The 27,430-nt window shown below is 45.7% G+C and overlaps 1 protein-coding gene across 2 annotated transcripts in view; it reads right to left on the bottom strand.

Moving 5' to 3' along the window:
• Positions 1 to 26,159, bottom strand: part of LOC141103759 (quinone oxidoreductase-like) — a 34,942-nt gene extending 8,783 nt beyond the window's left edge. For both annotated transcript variants that reach the window (XM_073593729.1, XM_073593728.1), the window contains exons 1-8: positions 26,071 to 26,159; positions 25,151 to 25,273; positions 15,790 to 15,942; positions 14,067 to 14,230; positions 12,570 to 12,621; positions 6,575 to 6,724; positions 5,123 to 5,224; positions 4,621 to 4,716 (exon numbers count right to left, since the gene is read on the bottom strand). In XM_073593729.1, the coding sequence (XP_073449830.1) occupies positions 4,621 to 4,716; positions 5,123 to 5,224; positions 6,575 to 6,724; positions 12,570 to 12,621; positions 14,067 to 14,230; positions 15,790 to 15,942; positions 25,151 to 25,273; positions 26,071 to 26,076 (846 nt within the window). In that variant the 5' untranslated portion in view covers positions 26,077 to 26,159. The remainder of the gene's footprint in view (positions 1 to 4,620; positions 4,717 to 5,122; positions 5,225 to 6,574; positions 6,725 to 12,569; positions 12,622 to 14,066; positions 14,231 to 15,789; positions 15,943 to 25,150; positions 25,274 to 26,070) is intronic.
• Between the last annotated feature and the right edge of the window lie 1,271 nt (positions 26,160 to 27,430).

Raw genomic sequence — 27,430 nt, 5'->3', positions numbered from 1 at the left:
ACCAATAGCCCTTGTGGAATGTGCCTTGATCTGAAACGGGGGAACCTTCCGTTTCAAACCGTAAGCTTGAATAATCAACTGTCGAATCCATTTAGAAATGGTCGCTTTTGACGCTGCCTGTCCTCTATTGGGACCCTCCGGCAGCACGAACAAGACATCCGTCTTGCGAATCTGAGCAGTTGCCTCCAGATAGGTCTTGACTGCTCTTACTACATCCAAAGAATGTAATGACCTTTCTTCCGAAGAACAAGGTTCTGGAAAAAAGGAAGGTAGTACAATGTCTTGGTTTAGATGAAAATCTGAAACCACCTTCGGTAAAAAAAAAAACTAGGATGAGGGCGCAGTACCACTCTATCCTTGTGTATAGTCAAGTAAGGCTCTTTACAGGGAAGAGCTGCTATTTCTGATACTCTTCTAGCAGAAGAGATAGCTACCAGGAAAATTAGTTTCCTCGTCAGTAAGACCAAAGGAATCTGACGTATTGGTTCAAAAGGTTGTTTTTGTAACACCGATAGAACCAAGTTCAAGTCCCAGGGGTTTAGGGGCGCCTTAACCGGAGGATTAAGACGCATCACCCCCTGTATAAAGTTTCGGATCAGAGAATGCGAAGCAAGCGGCCGTTGAAACAACACTGATAAGGCCGACACCTGGCCCTTGATGGTACTCAAGGCCAGCTTCATCTCTAATCCTAATTGTAGAAAATCCAGAATTCTACCTATGACATATTTCCTGGGATGCCAACCCCTGGATTCACACCAGGATACATAAGCTTTCCAGACACTATGATGAATCATTCTGGAAGCTGGCTTCCTTGCCTTGATCAAGGTAGATATGACAGGACCTGAAAGCCCACGATTTTTCAGAACGTGGGATTCAATAGCCCACCCGTCAAATCTAGCATTTGTGAGGCAGGCTGGAACACCGGACCTTGAGCTAACAGGTCTGGGTGTATCGGTAGGGTCCACCGGGAACCCACCATCATCCCTGCTATTTCTGCTTATCAGGTTCTTCTGGACCAAACGGGGGCCACCAGAAGTGCCGACTTCCCTTCTTGCCTGAGTCTGCGAAGGAGCCGTGGCAGTAGCAGAATGGGAGGGAATGCATAAATCGGTGAGAGCCGATGCCACGGAATCACCAACGCATCCGTCCTGCCTGCAAGAGGATCCCAGGCAACCGGTAGGAAGGATTTCCCCTTCTGTAGGTTTTCGGGTATGAGCCATCAACTGAGGCTCTGACGCATCGCATGCGATAGGTGCATTGGAAAGTTTAATGCCTGCACCTTCCTGTTCCAGGTCAACAGAATACTGTGTTACAACAGTTCTGCTTGGAACTGCGCATAGGGAACTGCTTCGAATGAAGCCACCATCTTCCCCTGCAGCCTTATACAAAGGCGGACAGAAAGACCCTTCTTGGCCCTGACTGTCAGAATCAGCTCCCTTAGAGCAGTGATCTTTGCCTGCAGACACTTCAGTTAAGCAGGAAAACTGGGCACATATAGGCCTGCATCTCTGATGCCTTTTGATATCAGAAATTCTCCTCCCTGCAGGACGGAGATTACTGTCTGAATTGATTCCAAACGAAAGGACTGCATCCTTGGGAATCGTTTCAGATCTCTCAAATCCAAAATGGGTCTGTCGTCCCCATTTGGTTTTCGGACCATAGAAAGATTGGAACAAAGTCTCAATCCTTGATCCTTTGTGGGAACCCCCACAATGACCTCTTGCGACAAAAGTCGCTTTATCGCTAGAAGGAGCGACTGCTTCTCTTCTGGCTTTCTGGGAACACCTGATCTGAGGAAACGAGGAGAGGGACATTCTTGGAACTCCAGTCTGTACCCTAAGGTTACCGTGGAGATCACCCATCTGTCCTGGAAGTCCTTCTGCCAGGGCCCTGAGAGCTGCAGCAGTCTTTCCCCCCACTCGAGCAAGCGGGGCGCCCCTTCATGAAGAGGTCTTAGTGTCTTGCTTAGAAGACCTTTTCCCCCAGGATTTCTTGTGTCCCTGGGGTTGACTCTTGTTTCTTGCCCCATATGGAGGAGACCCTCGTGACTGCCTGGAGGCTGATGCCCCTGGCGCTGGGGAAAGAGTCCGTTTAAAAGAGGGACGCTTACTCTTCTTCTTATCAGGTAAGAGAGTGCTTTTCCCACAGGAGATCATCTTGATATAATTATCCAAGTCCTCTCCAAACAACCTTTCACCACGGAAGAGAAACCCAGCCAGTAGCTTCTTACATGGTGCTTCGGCTGACCAGTTTTTCAACCATAAGATTCTACGTATATGCACCAACCCAAGCAAGAGGCGAGAGGTTTGCACGATAGAATCTCTAATGGCATCAACAGCATAACATAAAGCCGCAGGAAGGTTAGCAAACCCCTGGGCCTGCTGTTCAGGTAATACTTTGATGACCTGTTTAACATGGTCTCTTAAGTATTGACAGACTCCAATCGCTGCTACTGCAGGTTGGGCCACTGATCCTGCTAAAGAGAACACATCTTTCAATAAGAAGTCCATCTTTTTATCCACAGGATCTTTGAGCATCTGAGCGTTGTCTACAGGACAAGTCAGATTACTATTTACAGAGGAAATGGCCGCATCAATGGCCGGTATTCCCCACCTCTTAATAAACTTTTCTTCCATAGGATAAAGTGTAGAAAACTTTTTCGGCGGAAGAAATCGCTTATCTGGGTGATCCCACTCAGAATAAAGCAGCTTTTCAAGTAAATTATGAACAGGAAAAGCATGTGCTGCTTGGAAAGGTTTCAGTGACCCCAAAGCAGAAGAGGTTTCTGTAGTAGTTTCAGGTAGGGACAACTTAAATGTGGAGCGGACCAAACCAGTGAGGATCTGCACTAAGACTTTCTCCTCTTGGGAAGTCGCAGAGGGTCGCTCTCCACCTGAATCCTCCGAAGAGGAATCATCTGTCCCATCCCGATCCTCTGAAAGGGATTCATCTCCTTTATCCCAGAGCTCCTCTGACTGAGGGTCTTGGGAAGCAGAGGAAGGCCTTGTGCGTTTTCTTTCACTGCGTGAAGATGTAATCGCGGCCATTAGCTTTTTCTCTAATCCAGAAATGGTTGAGGAAAAAACTTCTTGTGTAATATACACAGGGGCTGAAGTGCCGGCAGCAGATGTAGCCCCTAACCCCAATGGCTCTCCCTGTCCAGCTGCCCCGGGTCCCTCAGGAGGGGATGGTGTAGCAGACAGGGGGTCCTCAGAACCTGAACGAGACCCCCTAGTGCCTCTGGTTCTTGGGGTGCTTGAACCTCTTCTACCCATAGTGCAAAGCAACAAGGTGTAAGGTATCAAAAGCGAACACTGACTGCTGAGCGATGTAGTCTGGCTAAAAGCCTTGCTACCAAATGCCCAGTCCGGTGTTCTTTAGTAAATGCAGCCTAGGGGAATGCCTGTGTCCCACCTTACATGCGACTGTCAGCTCTGTGTCTCTCCAAAGCTCAGAGCACCTGTACAGTGTGCTTTAAATGGCCATGCTTTCTGGCACTGTGGGCGTCTGGGCACGCTGACGCTGTGCTGACGCCCCGCCCCCCCTTCCCCCCCCTCGTTTTTGAAAAACGAGCGCTTCCCGCGCGAGCCGACCCTTTCTGACAAGCCTGAAGGGAGGCTGGGGTTGGGGGAATAAGGAGGAGGCCGGCAGTGATGGGCCCTGCATCGCAATGCGGCTTCGGTGGCGGCGGCGGCAGCGGCTGTGACAGTGCGGTCTCACCCGCCTTACAGCATACCTGAGCCTTTCCCTAGCCTGGGGGGACCATCCCAGCAGAGAAAACCCCCCACCATCTACCTTTGGAGCTGGAGGAAGAGCTAATGCAGCGGACGCTGAGACAGATCAAACATGAGAAGGTTTGTGCTCTTGGCAGCCCCCGGTGGTCACAATAGGCACAGCATGCATTCACCTTAAAGGAGAAAAGCCACTAGAATTAAAATTCTGTGGAATCTCCTCTTACCTTATCCAGGCCGCAGGGTTCAGTTTACACAGACCCAGCCTTCGCCTCTCACGGTGGGCTCCGTTTGTGGAAAAACCGTCAGAGACTGGGGCCCCCATCAGTAGGGGGATCCTTCAGTTCTGGGCCTGTAAAGCACCTCGCCAGAAATTAGGAAGTTTAAAGCCATTTTCTGATCCGCGGGTCCAGCTCTCTAAAAAGAGAAGCGTTACAGGTAAAACCTCGTTTCTTCGGACACGAGGCCCGGGTACCATCCAATTCGGCCATGAAAAGACACTTTGAATGGATCCGGTCGCCTGGCTTGCCCCAGTATAGGATCTTAGAATATTCCTTTTGGAGCTTCAGCACAGGACATCTTTACACGTCCAACACCTAAGACACTGGTGTAAAAACTGAGGTATCCCTGGAAGGGGAGGGGTTATATAGGGGGTTGAACTTCCTGATTAGGGTGTGACCAGTGTCCAATACCTAGTGATACCCTATAACCCATCAGTAATTACTGTGGCTCTGTGTCCCGTGATGTCCGAGAAAAGAAATAATGCTTGGTTAAAGCAAATAAGTATACACACTATTTTTTTTTTTTTTGTTAATATATATAGAATGGGGCGTAGATTTAGTATTTTCCTATAAAGTCTGGTTTAAGCTCCTTCCTTGTTCTTAGTTACCTTGGATGAGTTAAAGAAGTACACTCCGGTGATGCTGGACTCCTTGAACATTGTATCTCTGGGGTTTATTTCAATAGGTCCTCTGCAGCCAATAACCTGTTGTGAAGGAACAGAATACAATCAGAATACCCGTACCTTTATATTACTCCCAGGCCTGATGAAAGGGCATTCTATCATTGAAATATATCGGATTTTTGTTTGTTTGTGAAACGTGACAAAACTGAAATACTCCAACATGGAGAACGAACAGTGCCCTGGCGGGTCCAGGTGGCAGAATTTTGGCAAGTGGTTTTGTGGCATTGACAAGCTGCACAGGAAATATCTATAGCTGGACAAGTGAATATAAAACTGGGAGGCAAGCTGAGGGACAATTTTTTTTTTTTTAGGAGTTGGGCTATATTTTGGGGCTGCGGTGAGTAAAGTTTTAGCTCCCCCCCCTTCCTGAAAAAAATAAAAATAAAAATATTGAATTAAGTGTGGGAGATGCAGTTGTAGTACTTACTATAACTCTTCCGCCAACCGATAAAAGTTTAAGATCATTACTCAGGTTATTGTTGGCGAACATTTCCAATATGATATTAATTCCTTCTCCTCCAGCCGCTTCCTGTGTAACAAGACAGAGAATAAGAAGAGGCATTGTCTACTTATATTATTAATATTTAATTTTTTCTGATGCCATATCCTGCTCCTAAAAATTACCCCCCCCCCCCTGTAGGATTTATAAATGAATAGATCTAATAAAAAATAAATATTATATATATATATATATATATATATATATATATATATATATATATATATATATATATATACATACACATACATATATACACACACTCTGTTCTATATAAAAAGGAAAACAGAAGACAATAATATGATAAAATCATTTTATCAGAAATCTGATTTGTATATGTAAATTTTGCATCCCAAAAATATATTTTTTTTCTCTTTTTGACGCAATTTATATTTATTATCAACTTCATATTAGTGGAATCTGAAGGAAAAACAGAGTGGATAGATACAAACTCTTTGCCAGACTTTAGATTCCTGTACATAAAAAAGTTAACAAAAAAAAAGAAGATACAAATGGGGTCTTTATAGGGACTAAAACTTCATATTCTTGTATGAGAAAGTATTTATAAGTTTACTGTGAAATACTCTTTATTATCCTTCTAGGCCTGATGGAAGGGGTACTTTATCCCTGAGATGTGTTGGTTGGTTGTTTGATGAATGCTTGAATTGTTCCTTTTTCTGGGATTAGACTGTGAGTGAACCCATGCATTAAACAAGCAAGTTTCTTAGTTCATCCACCTAGCAGCACTAGGGGTCGCCAGTTTAAATCCAGCCATGGCATTACCTGCATGGAGTTTGCACGATCTCGCCGTGCCTGCGTGTGTTTCCTCCTACACTCCAAAGACATGTTGGTAGGTTAATTGGCTCCTGTCTAAAAATTGTGCCTAAGCCTAGGTTCACACTGATGCGAAGACATGTCAAATCGCATGCCAAATCAGCGGTTATTGCCGGCAATGGCACCGTCCAAATCGCTGCGACGACGCATTTGTGGTGCTGCACGATTCCCAAAAGTAGTTTCTGTACTTCTTTTGGAGACTTCGGGGTGCGATTTGTATAGACATTTGTGCAGGAACCCGCACAGATGTCTCTGGAATCACCCCCGAAGTCAGACTGACATGCAGGAATGAAATCAGCTGAACTCGCACGATTTCAGTCCCGCTGTCAGTGTGAACCTGGGCTGAATGTGAGTTAGGGACCTTAGACTGTAAGCTCCCTGAGGGCAGGGACTGATGTGAATGTATAATAAATATGTAAAGCGCTGTGTAAATTGATGGCACTATACCAATACCTATTATTAATAAGTAATCTACCTATCCACCCTATTAATATCAGACAGATTTTTTCAAAAATACACAAACCAAAAAGGTTAAAATATTCCCACCTGAATCTTCTCTATATAGTCATGTTCTCTATGGTTGAAAACTTGGTGAGCACCATTTTGTAGAACCAAGTTTAATCCCTCTGGGCTTCCAGCAGTCCCGAATACTCGAAATCCATAGGCTCTGGCAATTTGGCAACAAGCTATCCCTGTCTGTGAGATAATGAAACACAGAAGATGAGCCCAACATGTTCACTTGTAATGGGAACAGAGTCATTTAGCAGTTCTGTTAGCTTAGTTGGAGACGCCTTACATTTTTGGGCAAAGTGACAGTGTCTTCTGGTAGCCTACCTCCCTAGCAAGGTGGACTCAACCCTCCACGATCCCTGCTCAAACAAAGCCTTCACAGCTTTGCTCTGATGGAGTGAGGCTCTGGGTATGAAGGAGCACGAGACCTTTCCAATACGACAGAGCTTGGGCTGGAGTGGATAATTGGCAGCCCCTAACATTATCACATGGGGGGGGGAGCAGTGACATCATTCACCGAGAGAAACTCAGACTTGGGGCTGTATTCTTCCAGCAGTTTGTGATCTCCAGTGACTAGCCTGCAGTGCAGTATGAAAAAAAAAAATCACCATTTATGACTTCTGTCACCGAAGACATTGAATACAACAAGTACCACTGAAGTGTATGCTATGCAATGGAGCAATGACATCATTGACTCAGGACACTGGAGTTTACTCCAAGTGCACTTCTACAGTTAGAAGTTGGCAAGGGAACGTGGATAGGCAAGCATGCCTTGCTGTGAGGAGGTGGGCTATCAGCATACCTCCCAACTTTTTGAGATGGGAATGAGGGACATCTATTAGCAAAAGTATGTAGGCATAGGACACGCCCCCTGCCACACCCCCTTTAAAAGAAAATAAATAAATAAATAAAAAAGAAAAAGGAAAAGGATTTGTTAAACCCACAAATGCTCTTTTTTTTACCACTACTATTCCTTTATTCTGGTTTTTGGAACTTACAAATGCAGCAATTTAGAAGATGGATGAAAGGTTTAGCACTGGGAAACACTTTTTGATAGATATAAAGTGCATTTTATATACAACTATATAGATCAGACAACAAAGGGGGGAGGGGGAATTGGGACTTTGAATGAAATTGCACCGGGTAGGGGCGCACATTTCCATCCCTATGACTACAATTTATAAAAACCCACAAGCAGGAGCGAGCGAGTGGGGGAAAGGAAGTGGGACTTTGAATGAAGCCAATGGTTTGCAAACCGACACATAACGGTGGGTCAATAGAATCTTTATTACTAATTCATACAGACAATGGTATCAAACAATGTCAAGTTAACACTTGGTAAAATGTTAGCAGTGATAACCAAAGATCAACGTAAAGATCATTAGCATAGTTATCAAGGATAAACAGGTAACATGAGTAATGACATAGGTATGAGCGATGTTACTAAATAAAAACAAGGGATCACCAGGTGTCAGAATACGTAAATAGTTAAAACAAAGTAATGCCTGCCAGATAGCTGGCCTCAAAATCCTGTTGAAGGGTAATAGCCTGTATAGCATAGGTTGGAACAAAGGAGGGGAACTGGTAGCTCGACGCGTTTCATGGTTCGGGACCACTCATCAGGAGCAGACATGTCATGTTTCTAGAATGTAAAGATAATAATATCATGGGTAAGAATTTAGAATGGGTACATGAGGGCTGGTAATCCCCCAAAAATAATAATAGTACTCACAGCAGGCAAGGGTAGACAGTGAATGGCCAGGCACGGCAAGCCGTCCAGAACTAATGCCAAACCGGGAGCTGAGGCGGGCATCCCCGCCGCGGCGACCAAAACAGGCACCCCCCAGGGGGCGATGCAGAGCCACGGGGCACCCTAGAGTAGAAAGTGGCAGATAGGTGATAATATAGGGGGGGGTTGTGAGTGCAGGAAGGTAAGGAAGGTGGAAGTGGGGGGAGGGGAGAGTGTGAGGGGTGGTGGAGATGTGGAGAACCATAATGGAGGAGGTGAAGTGAGGGTAGGAGTAAAAGGGAGAGAAGTGAGTGAGCGGGGAGATAAAGCAAGTGAACCAACAGGTCAGCTCCCGGTTTGGCATTAGTTCTGGACGGCTTGCCGTGCCTGGCCATTCACTGTCTACCCTTGCCTGCTGTGAGTACTATTATTATTTTTGGGGGATTACCAGCCCTCATGTACCCATTCTAAATTCTTACCCATGATATTATTATCTTTACATTCTAGAAACATGACATGTCTGCTCCTGATGAGTGGTCCCGAACCACGAAACGCGTCGAGCTACCAGTTCCCCTCCTTTGTTCCAACCTATGCTATACAGGCTATTACCCTTCAACAGGATTTTGAGGCCAGCTATCTGGCAGGCATTACTTTGTTTTAACTATTTACGTATTCTGACACCTGGTGATCCCTTGTTTTTATTTAGTAACATCGCTCATACCTATGTCATTACTCATGTTACCTGTTTATCCTTGATAACTATGCTAATGATCTTTACGTTGATCTTTGGTTATCACTGCTAACATTTTACCAAGTGTTAACTTGACATTGTTTGATACCATTGTCTGTATGAATTAGTAATAAAGATTCTATTGACCCACCGTTATGTGTCGGTTTGCAAACCATTGGCTTCATTCAAAGTCCCACTTCCTTTCCCCCACTCGCTCGCTCCTGCTTGTGGGTTTTTATAAATTGTAGTCATAGGGATGGAAATGTGCGCCCCTACCCGGTGCAATTTCATTCAAAGTCCCAATTCCCCCTCCCCCCTTTGTTGTTTATATTAATAGGGATGGAAGCCCATGGTTTGCTCTACTGTTCAAATCTTGCTTTATCAACTATTGTTGTTATTCTGCCTCTATGGATTCCTTGATAGCCTCACCTGTGTTTATCCTTGTCTTACTTTTACCAGTTTCATTATGACTTGTCATGTCTCCAATCCTACGGTTTAGGCTGTTATTCTTCAATTTCTATGTTTAACCTTTCTCCCAATTGATAGTTAAGCCTTATCCTGGGCTGACGGCTTTGGCCGGCCGGGGGGCCGTCCGACCCTTGCCTACCCGGGAGCTGCGATGGGCACTGTCGGCCCCCTCCTTCCCCCCCCCCGCCCGCCCATGGTGGTGGGCGTGTGTGGGGGCGGGGCTTGCCGCCACTGCCCATCGACGTCACGCCACCCGCGGCGGACGTGTACCGCGCCTATGGTGCCGCCGCGCCCTCTGCGTTGTTGTTTCTATGCTCGCGGTCTGAATGGGCTGGTCCCGGCGGCCGCCGATCATTGGTCGGCTCCCCGCCGGAGCTCCTCCCACTCCTGGCCCTGCGTGCGTGACGTTGGCGGGCTTCCCCGCGGCGGCGCCTATATATGGGCGTTCTTGGTTACCTGGGGCGGTGCGGCACTCGAGGTATACTATAGTGTGGTGGTGGTTCTCTCTCCACACCACCTATGTCACACAGGTAATGCCACTTCACTCACAATTTCCTATTCCCTCTCTTGACCTGTTGGTTCACTTGCTTTATCTCCCCGCTCACTCACTTCTCTCCCTTTTACTCCTACCCTCACTTCACCTCCTCCATTATGGTTCTCCACATCTCCACCACCCCTCACACTCTCCCCTCCCCCCACTTCCACCTTCCTTACCTTCCTGCACTCACAACCCCCCCCTATATTATCACCTATCTGCCACTTTCTACTCTAGGGTGCCCCGTGGCTCTGCATCGCCCCCTGGGGGGTGCCTGTTTTGGTCGCCGCGGCGGGGATGCCCGCCTCAGCTCCCGGTTTGGCATTAGTTCTGGACGGCTTGCCGTGCCTGGCCATTCACTGTCTACCCTTGCCTGCTGTGAGTACTATTATTATTTTTGGGGGATTACCAGCCCTCATGTACCCATTCTAAATTCTTACCCATGATATTATTATCTTTACATTCTAGAAACATGACATGTCTGCTCCTGATGAGTGGTCCCGAACCACGAAACGCGTCGAGCTACCAGTTCCCCTCCTTTGTTCCAACCTATGCTATACAGGCTATTACCCTTCAACAGGATTTTGAGGCCAGCTATCTGGCAGGCATTACTTTGTTTTAACTATTTACGTATTCTGACACCTGGTGATCCCTTGTTTTTATTTAGTAACATCGCTCATACCTATGTCATTACTCATGTTACCTGTTTATCCTTGATAACTATGCTAATGATCTTTACGTTGATCTTTGGTTATCACTGCTAACATTTTACCAAGTGTTAACTTGACATTGTTTGATACCATTGTCTGTATGAATTAGTAATAAAGATTCTATTGACCCACCGTTATGTGTCGGTTTGCAAACCATTGGCTTCATTCAAAGTCCCACTTCCTTTCCCCCACTCGCTCGCTCCTGCTTGTGGGTTTTTATAAATATATAGATCAGACCAAAATGAGGGACAAATGGGGAGGAAAGAGGGACCGAGGGACTTTGTTCCAAATCAGAGACAGTCCCTCGTAATCAGGGACAGTCGGGAGCTATGCTATCAGGAGACACCGGGGTTTATTTACTAAAACTGGAGAGTGCAAAATCTGACGCAGCTCTGCTTGGTAGCCAATGAGCTTCAGCTTGCTCAATTAGGCTTTGATTAACCTCCCTGGCGGTGTGATTATTTCGGATTTTAGGTGCTGAAAGCGGTACCATTATTTTGCATGGAAATTTGGCATTTTATATTGTAGGTCTGTAATTCTTAATAATAACACACTTAAATCTGTCCAAACCAGAGTCTAGTAGATATCCCGGGTATGATAAAGTTTGAAACACAAAAACATAAATTATAATATAATAAATAAAAATAAATAATTAAAAAAAATAAAAATAAATAGTAATAAAATAAATTTCCCCACGATTCACTATCGCTCAATTCTGCAAGTGTTCTAATTTACTATCGCTGTTTTCTAGCTGGTCTAAAGCCATTTTTGACGTAAAGGGACACTTTTTGGTTGCTATGGACAATCTCCAGTTTCCAGGCAGAAAGAACAGTATATATCACATAAAACTGCATGCAGGGCATTGGCCAAAGCACTGGGGACAAAAGGGATGTGAAATAATTTCATACAGTACTGTAATCTATAAGATTACAGTACTGTATGTGTTATGATTTTGACATTTTTTTGAATTTGCCGCCAGGCTCCGCCCCCGTGCGTCGCGACGCTCGCAGGGAACGGAGCCTGGCACAGAGAGGCTTCGGGCAGAGGACACAGCCCGCGGACACTGCAGGGGACATCGCAAGATCCCGGGGACAAGGTAAGTAACGCCACACCAGGATCCTGCGATGTAATTCCGAGTGTGGCTCAGGGTTACCGCTAATGGTCCTGATTTTTAACCCCGAGCCACACTCGGGAAAACCGCCAGGGAGGTTAAAAAAAAAAAAAAATGGAAGCCGTTTGGTTTCTATGCAGAGCTGCACTAGATTTTGCACTCTCCAGTTTTAGTAAATCAACCCCATTGTCTCTTTGCCCTGAATGGACAGGTGACAGTGTTTCTTTAGCTCATGTAACAGTTCAGTAATTAGAAAAAAAACTAAAACTAAGTGTCCTATATAGTTGTTCATTCTAACAAAAAGCCTATAGGTTGTATGTCCATGAGTTTGTCTAGACGTGAAATTGGAATAGCAGTCTTAAAGCACATTGCCAGCCAAAACTTTGTTTTAGAATGAATTGGAAAACTTCCAAAAGTTCCACTAGATTTTATTGGCTGTGGGTCGTTCCATTGGTCAGATTTCCCCTCACTTCAGGTCACATAGATGCCCTGAGTGTCATGTGGACAGGGAGCGAGGAGAAACCATTCCTATGGGGACATACAATAAAAATGCTTATTTTAGTTTTAAATTAGTGGAGGAAGAATTAAGGGCAGGGTTTTTTTTTTTTTTTTTACATTGTTGGCATACTTACTGTTCTGATGTATGAGGCATGGACAGCAATACAAAACTTGAGTCAGATTTATCTGGAGCTCCATCTTAATGTGTATTCCTATGTTTACAGTCATAATCAGTGCATGTGCTACTTACCCCTCCACTTGCGCCATGTACAAGGACCAGCTCTCCAGGTTTGCCATGTGCTCTATACAAGAAAAACAAATAAATCACATACTAAAATGTATTTAAATTTTACTAAATCTAGGCAGATCCTAGCTTCAAATATGATAGGAGGAATAGGCAGGGTTTAGACAAAGCGTATACAGGAGCCATATTCTTCCAGCAGTCTGTGATCTCCAGTGACCACATGAGTGCAGCTCTGTATAAAAATCATCATTTATGGTTTCTGTCACTGAAGACATTGAATAAAACAAGTAGCACTGAAGTTCCTGGCAGTCAACCCAGGACAAGTACAGGAGATTTGAAGCGGTAGTAAACTGATATATTGCTTAAATGGCAGATCAATATCAATCAAACTACAGTAAAACCTTGGATTGCGAGCATAATTAGTTCCAGAAACATGCTTGTAATCCAAAGCACTTGTATATCTAAGCGAATTTCCCATAAGAAATAATGGAAACTCAGATTATTCATTCCACAGCCATTTATTCATAGGTCCTTCAGTTTATAGTCCATCTAAAAAGATTATAGCAATGTGACAGGTTGTGTAACCATAAAATGTCCATCCACAAATGGAAGCCTCCACAAGGGGATTAGAAGCAAAATCCAGCAGGAGCTCCAGAGTATAAAAGAGAAGAGAGGAGCCTCTAAGTATAGCAATATGTTGCTAAATGTTGTACCTTCATTAAATGTAACCATATTGCTACACTTAGAGGCGCCTCTCTTCTCTTTTATACTCAGTTACATGACGCTACTTGTATATCAAGTCAAAATTTCTTTTAAAAAAATGTTGCTCGTCCTGCAAAACGCTCTCAAACCAAGTTACTGTTAAACCAAGGTTTTACAATAGTTTTCAATCAAAAAGCCATAAAAATAGTATGCGCCAAAATATTTCTTACTGTCATAAAGAAAGAGTTTGTGAATGTCCCCTGCTTGTTCTTAGCCGCCCCCATTTCAACTCTGGTCTTCCGCATCTGTCCAGCGGTTTATTTCCGCCCTCCCTACGTTTCCCTGGCCATAATCCTGCGCATGCGCATTACACTCCGTATCCAAGCTTTGTTTTCGTTTTCAGTTACTACGGAAACCTTGTGGAGCAAATCGGAGACGGCCCTGTTGCTCCCTTACTCCAGGAGTAGCAGGGAGTATCGCGGGATCTCGGGGCGGACGCCGGCAGTAGGAAATGACGCAGCCCCTGCATAGACCCAGCATTTTTCCGACAGCATAAGCTTGCCGGTAAATTAGGGCTAACAGCGCATGCGCCGGTGACATCATGTGAAAGAAAACTAAAGATTACGTGGAAAGCAAGCTGGTAAGAAGAGAGGAAAAAAAATTGAAAACAATACTATAGCTTGCAAAAAAGTAAGTTAAAGGAAGATGCTCAGAATGGGTATACAACCGCTTTAAAGTGTGACTACACCTTTGAGTTTTAAAAATTAACCAATTAAAAACTGTCCCCTTCACATCACTTACTTCTGGAAGAGTGCTCTGTAGGCGGTGAAGTAGGGGATGGATATGGCGGCTCCTTGCTTAAAGCTAAGCTTTTCGGAAAGGGGATAAACAGTATCTTCAGAGGCCAGTGTGTACTCTGCGTAACTCCCTGTAATGGTGGCCCTGGTAAACACACGATCACCTTTCTGAAAAAAAATAATAATAATAATAATAATATTATATGTGATACAAGCAATCTAAAAAGTTGTTTATTTGGAAGTATAATCATTTTTCTATAAAATGTTTCAGGTATAGAAAAAGACCTATAATTATGTGCATTTATATTCAAATTTTAAAGGATAAATTTACTTATAAAGGAAAGACAGCCCCACAAACACGACTCCCCCTAAGCCAATAAGCAAACCATATTAGGGTGTTTATTCACTCTGCTTTGGTCTATTAGATTAATGATCTTTAAAGACTTAAAGAGCCCCCACTAACCCAATTACACTCACATTCCCAGCAGCTCTGTTCCTAAGCAGTCCTGAACCCTGTGTAAGCTCTGAGTTGGATGGTGTTGAAGCTTACACAGGGTTGATGAGGTCAGCGCCATAGCATGCCACCAGTGTTAAAGCCTGGTGAAGGGCCTCTCAGGCCTGACCACTGCACCAGAGAGGTTGATTTACTAAAGGCAATAAGACTGTTTACTTTGCAAGAGAGGTTACATTGTGCGAGGACATTTACTCCAGAGCTTAGTGAATTAAGAGAAGTATCATTTTGCAAAGAGTACCCAACAACATGCAAGGGACATAAGGAACACAACATTTTTCCTTGCATAGGATTGGAGGATGGAAGTCATCAGAGCTTCACCTAATTCACTAAACTCTGGGGAATATTCCTTTCCAACTTTTTTTGCAAAGCGAAGAGCCTATTCACCTTTAGTAAATCAACTCCCATATTATAGCATTGCCACAGCCCACATTATGATCTCATAAATCAATGGATTACAAATTGCAGAAACCACAGTGCAAGTGCAGCAGTTCTATGTTGTACGGATACTGCAAAAAGGAATTATTATTAGCAAGTCAGCAAATCTGTCAAGAGAATATATATATATATTCCCGCTCATGTGGCGGGGCTGTGTTGTCCTCTCCTGGAGTGCGGGCAGCGGTGGCTCCTCAGGCTTGTGGCTCCTCTTCCGCCAAGGTGCAGTCCAATAGGATCACCTGATGCTTTGGCCACTCGGGAAACAGGTTTCACGACCTGCTTTCCGATTGGCGGGGAGGAACTTTAGTGTGAAAAATAGCGAAAATTAATTCGCTATCGTCACAACAGGGTGGGATCGGAGTGCAATGCTCCTCAAGCTTAACGGCCACCCTTTTTTTGAAGCCTATAAGAGCCTCTGGTTCTATTTAGGTGCTTCAAGAAAACCACCCGCCCCGCATTGGAATCCATGGTCCGGCACCCTGATAAGTAAATCAGGGGGCCGGACGCCTGGATAGGGGAGGCGGCGCCCCTGGGCCCTCTATGGCCACTGATGTTCAGTCTAACATAGCAAACCTTCAATTTTGGAGTTCTGGTCCACTTTAGGGAGAAAACCAAAGCACCCTCCTATGCCTTGCTCCTACAACAATAATTGAGAGCACATTTAAAGGACAGCATGGACAATACCGGTAAATCGTATTCTTCATGTCTCAAATCCCCTGCCGTCATGCCATCAGCCCTTGCTAGTAAAGAATGCCTTCTTATCAGATAAGTCACTTACCTTAAACGAGTCTACATTCTTCCCTACGTCTTCCACCACCCCAGCAGCATCAGTGCCCGGGGTGTACGGTAGTTGAGGTTTCAGGGAGTGAACACCAGCTCGAATATAAGTCTCAATGGGATTAATTCCACACGCGTGAACACGGATCAAAATCTTTGAAAGATAAAAACAACAAACGATAACAGCAAAACAAAATACAACAACCAATTCCAAAAAAGTTGGGACACTGTGTAAAATCTACATAAAAAACACAATGCAATGATTTTCCAAATCTCATACAGCCATATTTTATTCACAAAAGAACATAGAAAAACAGACCAAATGTAAAAAAAAAAAAAAAAAAAAAAAAAGGGGAGCATCTTAGAGAGTCAGAGTGTCTTAGCAGTAATGATGGACAGAGGTTGACCAATCTGTTAAAAAACTGGAGTTAGACTTACCGGTAACTCCTTTTCCAGTGGTCTTCCAGGAGAGCCCTTGAGAGATGGAGTCCCTCCCATCGACCCAGGAAACACATTGCCAAACAGTTCAAAAGGCGGTCCCTCAGGTCCCTGGTCAGTCATTCACCAAGAACCGAAGGATGGAACTGTAAAAACATAACCATAACAGGTAATAATATTAGTACAGTAACATAAATAAAAAAGGGTGGGATCGTGCTGTCCTGGAAGACCACTGGAAAAGGAGTTACCGGTAAGTCTAACTCCAGTTTTCCCCAGTTGTCTTCCAGGACAGCCCTTGAGAGGATCCCAAGTACTCACCAGATTAGGGGGGGACCACGGCTTGGAGAACTTTTCTCCCAAAAGCCTGATCCTGACTGGACATTAAGTCTAGTCGATAATGCCTTGTAAAAGGTGGAAAAGCTTGACCACGTGGCTGCTTTACATATTTGCTCCGGGGTGGCACCAGCTCTTTCTGCCCAAGATGCTGATAATGCCCTTGTGGAGTGGGCTTTAATACCCCCAGGAGGATCTTTGTTAACGGTCTTATAACCCTCTGCTATAGCTAGCCTAATCCACCTAGCTATGGTGACTTTAGAAGCTTTTTGCCCCTTGCGTTGTCCGGAAAAAAGAACAAAAAGAGAATCTGAGATTCTGAATGGATTGGTTACCCTAAGATACTCTAGGATACACCTCCTCACATCTAATAAATTAAAACGCTTTTCTTTCTCGTTTGAAGCTTTCTGACAGAAAGAAGGGAGGACAATATCTTGTGACCTATGGAAATTAGATGCCACCTTTGGTAGGAACCCAGGGTCTGTCTTTAGGATGACTCTGTCTTCTAGAATTTGGAGGAATGGCTCTCTGACAGAGAGAGCTTGGATCTCACTAACTCTGCGTGCTGAAGTGATTGCCACAAGTAGTACTGTCTTGAAAGTGACCAGTCTTAGAGAGGCCTCTGAGATAGGTTCAAAAGGTGACCCCAAAAATGCCTTTAGAACGACTGATAGATCCCAGGATGGGGCGATGTTAACTCTAACTGGTTTGCGTCTGGAGATTGCTTTACAGAACCTAGCAATGAAAGGATCTTCTTGCAACCTTTTCTCCAAGTACACACTTAAGGCCGCTATCTGGACCTTAATAGTACTAGGAGTTAGCTCTTTGTCTATCCCCTCCTGGAGAAACTGTAGGATATTTGCTGTATCCATGTTTAACTCACCTCGGCTGTTCAACCAGCTGTTAAATTTTCTCCATACCTTCCTGTAAATGGCTTGAGTGACAGGTTTTCTACTCTGTAGCAGAGTCTGAATCACTCTATCAGTCAGGCCCTTGCTCCTCAATATTTCCTCCTCAGTAACCACGCTGAGAGCTTCAGCATGGATACTTCTGGATGAAAGAGAGGTCCCTGCGACAGAAGGTCTGGTCTGCAGGGAAGCCTCAGAGGAGGTTGGTCTGTCAACCGTAGCAACGTTGTGAACCATGGTCTCTTGGGCCAAAACGGTGCCACTAAGATTAAACACGTTTCCTCTACTAGAAACTTCGCTAAAACCCTCGGGATGAGGTGAAGCGGAGGAAACGCATACACTAAGCTGAAGGTCCATGGGGTCTGTAAGGCGTCTACTGCCCAGGGCTGATCTCCTGGGTGTAGTGAGCAAAAATTTGGAACTTTTGCATTCTCCTTGTTTGCAAACAGGTCCACTACTGGTTTTCCCCAGTAAGCTACTATGTAGTTGAACACTTCCAGGTGTAGAGACCATTCTTGATTCGACACTCGTTGTCGACTCAAGAAATGGCAGTGTTGTTGAGCTCCCCTTTCAGGTGAACTGCAGAGATGGATGCCAGATTGGATTTTGCCCATTGAAACATGCGACTGGCCACCAGCATTAGTCGATGACTTCTGGTGCCCCCTTGCTTGTTTATATAAGCTACAGCCATCATATTGTCTGAACGGACCTGTAGATGATGACCTTGTATTGTATTCTGAAAGAATAACAGAGCCCTGAGGACAGCTGTTAGCTCCTTCCAATTGGACGAGAGGAGATTCTCCTCTGTCGTCCACCTGCCTTGTGCCCAGTCTGAGATGAGGTGGGCTCCCCAGCCCCAGCTGCTCGCATCCGTAGTTAGTATGGATGTGACGGGAGAGATCCAGAGAACCCCTTTGTTCAAATTCTCTGACTCTTTCCACCACCAGAGGGAGCGCTTTACTCTGGTGGGGATTGAAATCTCTTCTTCCAGATCCCAGATGTCTTTTAATTGTTCCAACAGAAACCTCTGAAGGTCTCTTTGGTGGAACCTGGCCCATTGTACAGCTGGAATGGCTGCTGTCATCAGTCCTAAGACCGACATCACCTCCCTCACTGTACACTTGGCACTGCTCTGAAGAAAAGACATTCTCTGGCGCAGATTCAATATCTTCTCTTCCGGCAGGACTATCCTCTGCTCTACTGACAGGATCTTGTACCCCAAGTACAAAATTTCCTGTGTTGGGGTAGTCTTGGACTTTTCCAGACTGACTATCCACCCCAACTGCCTCAGGCTGAGCTGTGTCAACTCTAGGTCCCGACGAAGTTGCTTCTCCGAATGGGCCGTGAGGAGTAAGTCGTCTAGATATGGAATAATCGTGACTGACTGAACTAATGCCTCCCCGAGAACCTTGGTAAAGATTCTCGGGGAGGATGACAGTCCGAAGGCAAGTGCTCTGCACTGGAAATGATAAATCTTGGTGTCTATCTGGATCGCCATCCGAAGAAATTTCTGGCATTCCTTCCTTATCGGGATATGCAGATAGGCGTCCCTTAAATCCAGGGTAGCCATGAACACCTCTTTTTGGAGAAGATTCCTTATCGAGTAGATGGACTCCATCCGGAATTTTTTGTATCAGATGGAGCGGTTCAGAGGTCGGAGGTTCATGATTAGTCTGAACTTCCCAGACGGCTTTTTTACCACAAAAATGTGCGAGTAAAAACCGTCCCCCTGTTCCTGAATAGGGACTGGTGTCAATACCTCTTGATCCACCATTTCCCCTATTAACAGAGGTAAGGCCTTGGCCTTCTCTGAGTGTCTCGGAAGCCTTGTCACAAGAAAGTTTGAGGGTGGATCGCTGTCAAACTCCAGCGCATACCCTCTTTTTATAATGTTTAAGACAAACTCGTTTGAGGTTATCTTTTCCCACTGTGGGAGAAAATTCACTAACCTTCCTCCCACGGGAACCCTGATGTCACTGGGGTTTGGGGTTTGAATTGGGGAGATTAAAAAGTATGCCCCCTTTCCCTTTTTGTCCTGTCCAGTGCTTTTTGGGCTTGAACTCCTTCTCTGACTTGGAGGGTTCCTTAGAGGGACGAAAAAATGTTCTTTGAAAATTTTTCTTTTTAATGGGAAAGGTTTTCTTTTTATCTGCCGTTCTTTCTAAGGCGGTATCTAATTCAGGCCCGAAGACTAGATCTCCTGTAAAGAGGACACTGCACAGGCGTGTTTTGGACGCCGTGTCTCCCCCCCAAGTTTTCATCCATACTGACCTCCTTGCTGCGACAGACAGCGCCGCAGTTTTAGCCGTAAATCTTACGGAATCAGTGGAGGCGTCAGAGATGAAACTTGTCGCCTTGAAAAGCATAGGGAAGGTTTTCGAAAGCTCCCCCCTAGGCGTGCCTGCCTTTAAGTGTTCTTCTAGTTGAGACAACCAGAACTCCAGATTCCTAGCAACACAAGAAGTGTCTAGAGCTGGTTTTAGGCCTGCCATAGAAGCATCCCAGGCCCTCTTTAAGACTATGTCTGTTTTCCTGTCCATTGGGTCCTTTAAATGACCCATATCCTCAAAAGCAAGGTCAGACTGTTTTGAGACCTTGGACAGGGGGGCGTCTAGTTTAGGATTTTTATTCCAGACCGCCTCTGGGCTCTCATCAAAGGGGAATCTTCTTTTGAGGGAATTAGGAAAGAAGACTTTTTTGTCCGGCTCGGCCCACTCCTTGCTGACAAGGTCAGAAAGCACATTATGTATAGGAAATACCCTAGCTTTCTTTTTCCCCAGAGCCTCATACATTTTATCATGTCTGGTCAATTGAGTTTCTTCCTCATCAATTTCCAGCGTATCATAAATAGCGCTCAACAGCTCGTCTACATCCTCCAGAGACAGCTTGTATTTTGCTGCTTTGTTAGCTACAGCCTGATCCTCATCCTGATCTGAGTCTGCGTCAGAGGATTCAGGGCTAACTAACACGGGGCTATGCTCCCTGACTCCCGGAGAGATTTAAAGGTTGATGCCATTTCATCTTTAAAGGAGCCAAGGAATTTTGCCAAGGGAGAGTCTGCCTCTGTTTTAAGTAAGCCTGCAATACACCGTCTGCATAAGGCTTTGTTAAAGCCTGAGGACAACTTATTTCCACAATTAGGGCATTTTTTGCGGCCTGACTTGTCTTCCCTTGGAGCTTCCTTACCCTGAAATAAAGAATAAACTATCTTAGCATCAGAGAACCTTTTTACTCTCATTAAAAACACCTGTGCTGCAACCACCACTGCATACACCCGGGACTGTGAGGTAACCACCACCAAGGGGTACTACAAATCCCAGCCTTACAACAAAACCCCAGAAAAAAAACACAGTAAGGGCTTGCCCAGCAGCCTACCTGGGTTTGGCTGGTGCCTGCATCCACCGGAGTGTCCTGGGAAGTAGCCTCCATGGTCCCCCTCACAAGCTCCGGATCCCGCCGCTAGTCCGGTATAGCTGGACGCTGGTTGGGATTTGTAGGCCCAGCGCGGGCTTTCCCCTCCTCCTTGTGCCTCTAGAGACCCGGAACCGGAAGTCTCGGCACACAGGATGACGCGGTTCCACCGGAAATGACGCTCGGCGTCTCCGACCCCCACCGCTATTGCAGCAAGGAGCTGTGATGGAAGAATCCATCTGCACTGCTCCTGGGGGGAACCTGCACCAACCTGCCTCTGGCACACCTCGGCACTGGAAAGAGGGGGGTAACGGGTCTGCTCCTGTCAGCTGGATGGTACCTGAGCCAGGGGCGGATCCAGGGGGGGGGGCAACGGGGCAATTGCCCCCTCCGAGAAATGCAGGTGACTGTGAGAGCAGGGTGTGTGAGAGAGCCGCCGGGCGGCTCCGTGAGTGAAAGAGGAGCCGGGCGGCTCCGTGACTGAGAGAGCCGCTGGGCGGCTCGGTGACTGAGGGAGCCGCTGGGCGGCTCCGTGACTGAGAGAGCCGCTGGGCGGCTCGGTGACTGAGGGAGCCGCTGGGCGGCTCCGTGACTGAGGGAGCCGCTGGGCGACTCCGTAAGTGAGGGAGCCGCCGGGCGGCTCCATAGGCGAGAGAGAGCCGCTGCTCAATGTGTTTGTGGGCGGGCTGCTGCCTGCTGGCCAATCAGGGAGCCGGCGGGCGGGGGAGCAGAGAGATGACATCATCTCTCACCGCCCGGCGCCCGCCCTGCATCCCTGCAGTTCAACTTCCCCCCCTCCATGCAGGCAGCTGCGGCAGCAGAGAGATTACATCATCTCTCTGCTGCCTGTCTCTGGGACACAAGAGACCACCTTAGCAGGTGGCAAGTGACAGGCGACGTGGCAAGTGACAATCCGCAACATGTGGCAGGCGACGTGGCAAGTGACATGGCAAGTGACAATCCGCAACGTGGCAAGTGACAATCTGCATCTGGTGACAGGCGACGTGGCAAGTGACAATCTGCATCTGGTGACAGGCGACGTGGCAAGTGACAATCTGCATCTGGTGACAGGTGACGTGGCAAGTGACAATCCGCAACATGTGGCAGGCGACGTGGCAAGTGACATGGCAAGTGACAATCCGCAACGTGGCAGGCGACGTGGCAAGTGACAATCTGCATCTGGTGACAGGCGACGTGGCAAGTGACAATCTGCATCTAGTGACAGGTGACGTGGCAAGTGACACACTCGGGGCTCCCACTGATTCTGCATTATGGTGAGTTAAACTATTTAATTTTTTATAACAATGTAATAATAGTAATAATGCGCTTCAATCATCCTGACACCATAACAACCATGGTGCCGTGATGATTGAAGCGCCAACACCAGCCATTTCCCCGATAAATGTACCCCAAAAAAATATATTTTCTGGCAGTGCCCCTCCCGAGACTAGACTCTGGATCCGCCCCTGACCCGAGCCCCAAGCATTTAAGGTAGGGCTAAATTGGAGCCGCTGGATAGGACCCGGTCCCTCTGTGCGGCTCCGCTAGCCTCAGGCAGCCCCTGAGAGATAGAGTCCTTCTCCTAGTTCCTGGCAACATGTTCCTCCGACGGAGGAAACACAAATGACTGACCAGGGACCTGAGGGACCGCCTTTTGAACTGTTTGGCAATGTGTTTCCTGGGTCGATGGGAGGGACTCCATCTCTCAAGGGCTGTCCTGGAAGACAACTGGGGAAAATAATTGACCAATTTTAAAATTAATTTGGGACAGGGCCATGTTTAGCATGGTGTAAAAATTGTTCAACGTTTTTTTAAAAGATTGGTGAACCTCTGCCCATCTTTACTTCTGAGACACTCAGGGGGTTATTTACTAAAGGCAAATCCACTTTGCACTACAAGTGCACTTGGAAGTGCAGTCTCTGTAAATCTGAGGGGGACATGCAAGGAAAATAAAAAACAGCATTTTAGCTTGTACATGATTGTATGATAAAATCAGCAGAGCTTCCCCTCATTTCAGATCTACCCCTCAGATCTAAAGCGACTGCACTTCCAAGTGCACTTGTAGTGCAAAGTGGATTTGCCTTTAGTAAATAACCCCGTCTGACTCTCTAAGATGCTCTTTTTTTATACCCAAACATAATACTGACCTGTTGCCAATTAACCTAATTAGTTGCAAAATATTCTTCCAGCTCTTTCTTGTTAGTATAACTTACTTTGGCCTATTTTGTTGCCCTGTTCCAACTTTTTTGAGACATGTTGTTGCCATCAATATCAAAATGACCTTATTTTTTTTCTTAAAAATTTTAATTTTTCTCAGTTTAAACAATTGATACATTTCCTATTGTGAATAAAATATGCGTTTGAGATTTGCTAATCGTTGCATTCTGTTTTTAAGTAGATTTTGCACAGCGTCCCAACTTTTTTGGAATAAATTATTTTAAACTTGAAGGAATTCAATACATTCTCAAACTGTAAGCTTCCAAATTGCGATTTTTTTTTGAAGGGTTCATTCAGGTGGGCTCCATTCACGTATATTCAGCCATGGTTTCAGTGCGGGAGTCTACTGTGGTTCTGTTCACCAGTTCAGGTGTGATTCAGGTGCCAATTTTTACCTGAACCAGACCCAAAAAAAAAAAAAAACGCACTGGCCAGGACCCGCACATATGTGAAGTGGCTCCATTGAAAGCAGGGGGTGTGCCGGGTGTGCCTGGGCACACCCTAATCACTATGTCCGGTGCAGATCCCCCCTACTACCAGGGTCCCCCCGTGTTGGTCCCCCCTATCCAGCAGTGCTGCTGGCTTCCCTCCTCTTCCCTGTCCGCTGTGGTGGATGTTTCAGGATCCAGAGCAGGGGAAGGCCTAGTAAATATGTCATTTACCATCCCCTTTCTTTCCTAAATGAACACGCTCACTCACTGTGTCCATTAACAACTGAAGCATAGTAATCTTTGTTTACTACGCTTCAATTTGTGAAAGAATAGGAAGCCGCTCAGCACAGAGCACTTCCCATTTATGCACTGTCCAGTGCAGCTGAGGCTGCAGAGAAATGTGTGTGTTTGAGCTTTGGGGTGCACACACCTATGGAACCGGGTCTAAGCCCATCCTACGTGCAGGACCGCTGGCAGATGCGTGTGCACTAGGGATGGACTCAGGCGTGTTCAGATCCTAGTCCCAACCCACTTGAACAATCCCGCCAGGAAGCCGTCACTGCACACCGCCAATCATGAGCAGCCTAGTCAGGGTGTGTCTATACATACCTCCCAACTCTGTGAGATGGGAATGAGGGACACCTATTAGCAAACGTATGCAGGCATAGGACACGCCCCCTGTCACACCCCCATTAAAGGGGAGTTGCACAAATAAATGATTGGTAAAACCCACTGGTGCTTTTATTTTTATTTTTTACCACTACTGTTCCTTTATATTGGCTTTTAAAATTTACAAATGCAGCAATTTAGAAATTCGATGAAAGGTTTAGGTGCAAAACACTTTTTGATAGATAAATAGTGCATTTTATATACATCTATATAGATCAGACCAAAATGAGGGACAAATGAGGAGGAAAGAGGAACAGAGGGACATTGCTCCAAATCAGGGACAGTCCCTCCAAATCAGGGAAAGTTGGGAGGTATGTGTATGTGTGGGTCGGGAAATGCCTCGCTGCCTATGATTGGCGGTTTGCAGTGATGGTTTTCTGGCAGGATTACATAGGTCCCAACTGTCCCTGATTTTGAGGGACAGTCCTTGATTTGGAGCAATGTCCCTCTGTCCCTCATTCCTCCTCATTTGTCCCTCATTTTGGTCTGATCTCTATAGTTGTATATAAAATGCACTTTTTATATATCAAAAAGTGTTCCCCAGTGCTAAACCTTTCATCCGATTTCTAAATTGTTGCATTTGTAAATTCCAAAAGCCAATATAAAGGAATAGTAGTGGTAAAAAAAAGCACTTGGGCTTAACTAATCTCGTTTTTTTGTGCAATTCTCCTTTAAGGGGGCGTAGCAAGGGGTGTGTCCTATGCCTGCATACTTTTGCTGATAGGTGTCCCTCATTACCATCTCAGAAAGTTGGGAGGCATGGGATTACTCAGGAGGGTTGGGACTAGGATTCGAAAATGCCTGAGGCCATCCCTAGTGTGCACTCACCTTGCAGCTCTGTGCGGGCAGCCCATAGACGTGAATGTACACACAGCGTTGTCACAGACACAATCGCATGTCAAAGTCAGACAGCAGCGACTGCATGGGTGGAAATGCAGAGGTAAGATGTGTGTACCTGGTCCTTGCTTGGTGACGGCACAGGAACATCCTTGAAAAGTTTCAGCACTTCTGGCTTCCCGAATTCCTGGACCCGAATGGCGCGCATCAATCTCCCCACCGACGCCATGCCAGGCGCCCTCTGAAACACAAAAATAAATGACGATCATTGGCTGACAGTAGATGTAGATCAGGATATAAGGAAAGGCTCCCAACTGTCCCGGATTTCGAGGGACTGTCCCTAAATTGGAACAATGTCCCTCTGTACCTCATTTTGGAATGATCTATATATTGTATATAAAATGCACTTTTTATCTTCTAAATAGTGTTTCTCAGTGCTAAACCTTTCATCAATTTTCTAAATTGCTGCATTTGTAAATACCAAAAGCCAATATAAAGGAATAGTAGTGGTAAAAAAAAAAGCACTTGAATCGTTTTTTTTGTATAATTCTCCTTTAAGGGGGACGTGACAAGGGGGTGTGTCCTACGACTACATACGTTTGATAATAAGTGTCCCTCGTTCCCATTTCAGAAAGTTAGGAGGTATGGGGTAAGAGGACGCAACTGGCTGTTATGTTGATCCTCTGGCTTCAGCACTGTGTCACCGACCCAGACATGCTCAGAGATAAGGAAGTCTGACACCCCTGATCTGTATACTTCCAGGTGGAGGACTGGCAGAGTATGGAAACCAGAGGATCAGCAATGGCAGCCCCCATATATAGACCTCATGCTGTGCATGTTAAGTTTCTGCAGCTGCAATTCAGTCCAAAGGTGAATAGCTAATGCTGGTGCATATAAACCCACAAGGTCCAGGTTCTAGGTCATGCTGGTTCTTGTTGTTCCACAAAAATCCAGAAGACTCTAAAATCTACAACAAAATCCTCATCTATCCCCAGTGTGATCTGTATAGTGATAGGATACAAGGACAGACTACATCACCTTCATATACGGCGGACGGATCCCAGCTCTGTAACATTCCTTCTGCCTATCATTACCATACTGGGGGGTGTGTCAGCATCATGTGACTGGTGAGCACAGGAACCACCATCTTTGATGTGGGCAAATTGACCTGAGGGCTTTACTTGAATATTATGTTGAAAGAGCTGCAGCTGGTATTATATCGGAGAGATAGGGGATCATAGGCACCACATCCCTTGTAATCTGAACACTACAATGTCAGTGCCAAAAGACATCTACTACATGTCACATGTATAAAAATTCAATAGTTGATTGTTACTTAAACTTTAAGGCCCGGTACTCACTGGTGCGGTACGGAAACCACATGCTATTTTAACAGAAATCGCACCGCAATCCCAGTTCAAATCACATGCAATTCTGCAGCAGTGCGATTTGAGCCCTTCATTCTGTATGGCTCAAATCACACCTCATCGCACCGCACCAGACTCCTGCAGGACCCTTTTTTTTTGTCTGCAGCAGAATCGGATCGCATGGGTGCGATCCGATTCTGCAAACCAAACTGCGTTTTCCAAACTGATTTTGGGGTGTCGTTAACTTAACATACACTCCGCCATACCTCTCAACTGTCCCTGATTTGGAGCAATGCCCCCTCTGTCCCTCTTTCTTCCTTATTTGTCCCTCATTTTGGTCTGATCTATATAGTTGTATATAAAAATCTTTTTATCTGTCAAAAAGTGTTTTCCAGCTCTAAGCCTCAGTTCACACTGGGACGACTTGTCGTTCTGTGCAATGGAACCGTTCTAATCGGAGCGACGCAAGTCGCTTCGACTTAGAAAAAGGTTCCTGTACGACTTTGGGGGTGACTTGCATTGACTTCTATACAGAAGTCGTTTTGCAAGTCGCAGCTGAGTCGTGTCCTGGGTCGCCTGAGGCAGTCGCGCTGCAAGTCATGCTGCCTCAGTGTGAACCGACCCTTAACCTTTCATCTGATTTCTAAATTGCTGCATTTGTAAATTCCAAAAGCCAATATAAAGAATAGTAGTGGAAAAAAAAAAAGCACTTGTGGGTTTAACCAATCTTGCTTTTTGTGTACAATTCTCCTTTAAGGGGGTGTGGCAAGGGGTGTGTCCTACGCCTGCATGCTTTTGCTGATAGGTGTCCCTCATTCCCATCTCAAAAAGTTGGGAGGTATGCACTCCACTGTCGGTTGAATGGATTGCAATTTTGATGCAGTGCAGAATCCGCAGCAAGCTCGCTGGGAATTCGCTCCCATACGAAACCATGTGGAATTAACTGTAGTGCTTTTCTACAAAATGCACCAAACAATGCATAGGTGTGAAGCGAGCCTTAGGCCCGGTTCAGACTAGATGCGGTGCGAATT

This window comes from Aquarana catesbeiana, linkage group LG07 (genome assembly GCF_042186555.1).
Source record: "Aquarana catesbeiana isolate 2022-GZ linkage group LG07, ASM4218655v1, whole genome shotgun sequence".
Lineage (NCBI taxonomy): Eukaryota > Metazoa > Chordata > Amphibia > Anura > Ranidae > Aquarana > Aquarana catesbeiana.
Note: the sequence above shows the minus strand (reverse complement) of the source record. Positions and strands in the feature narration are given on the sequence as shown.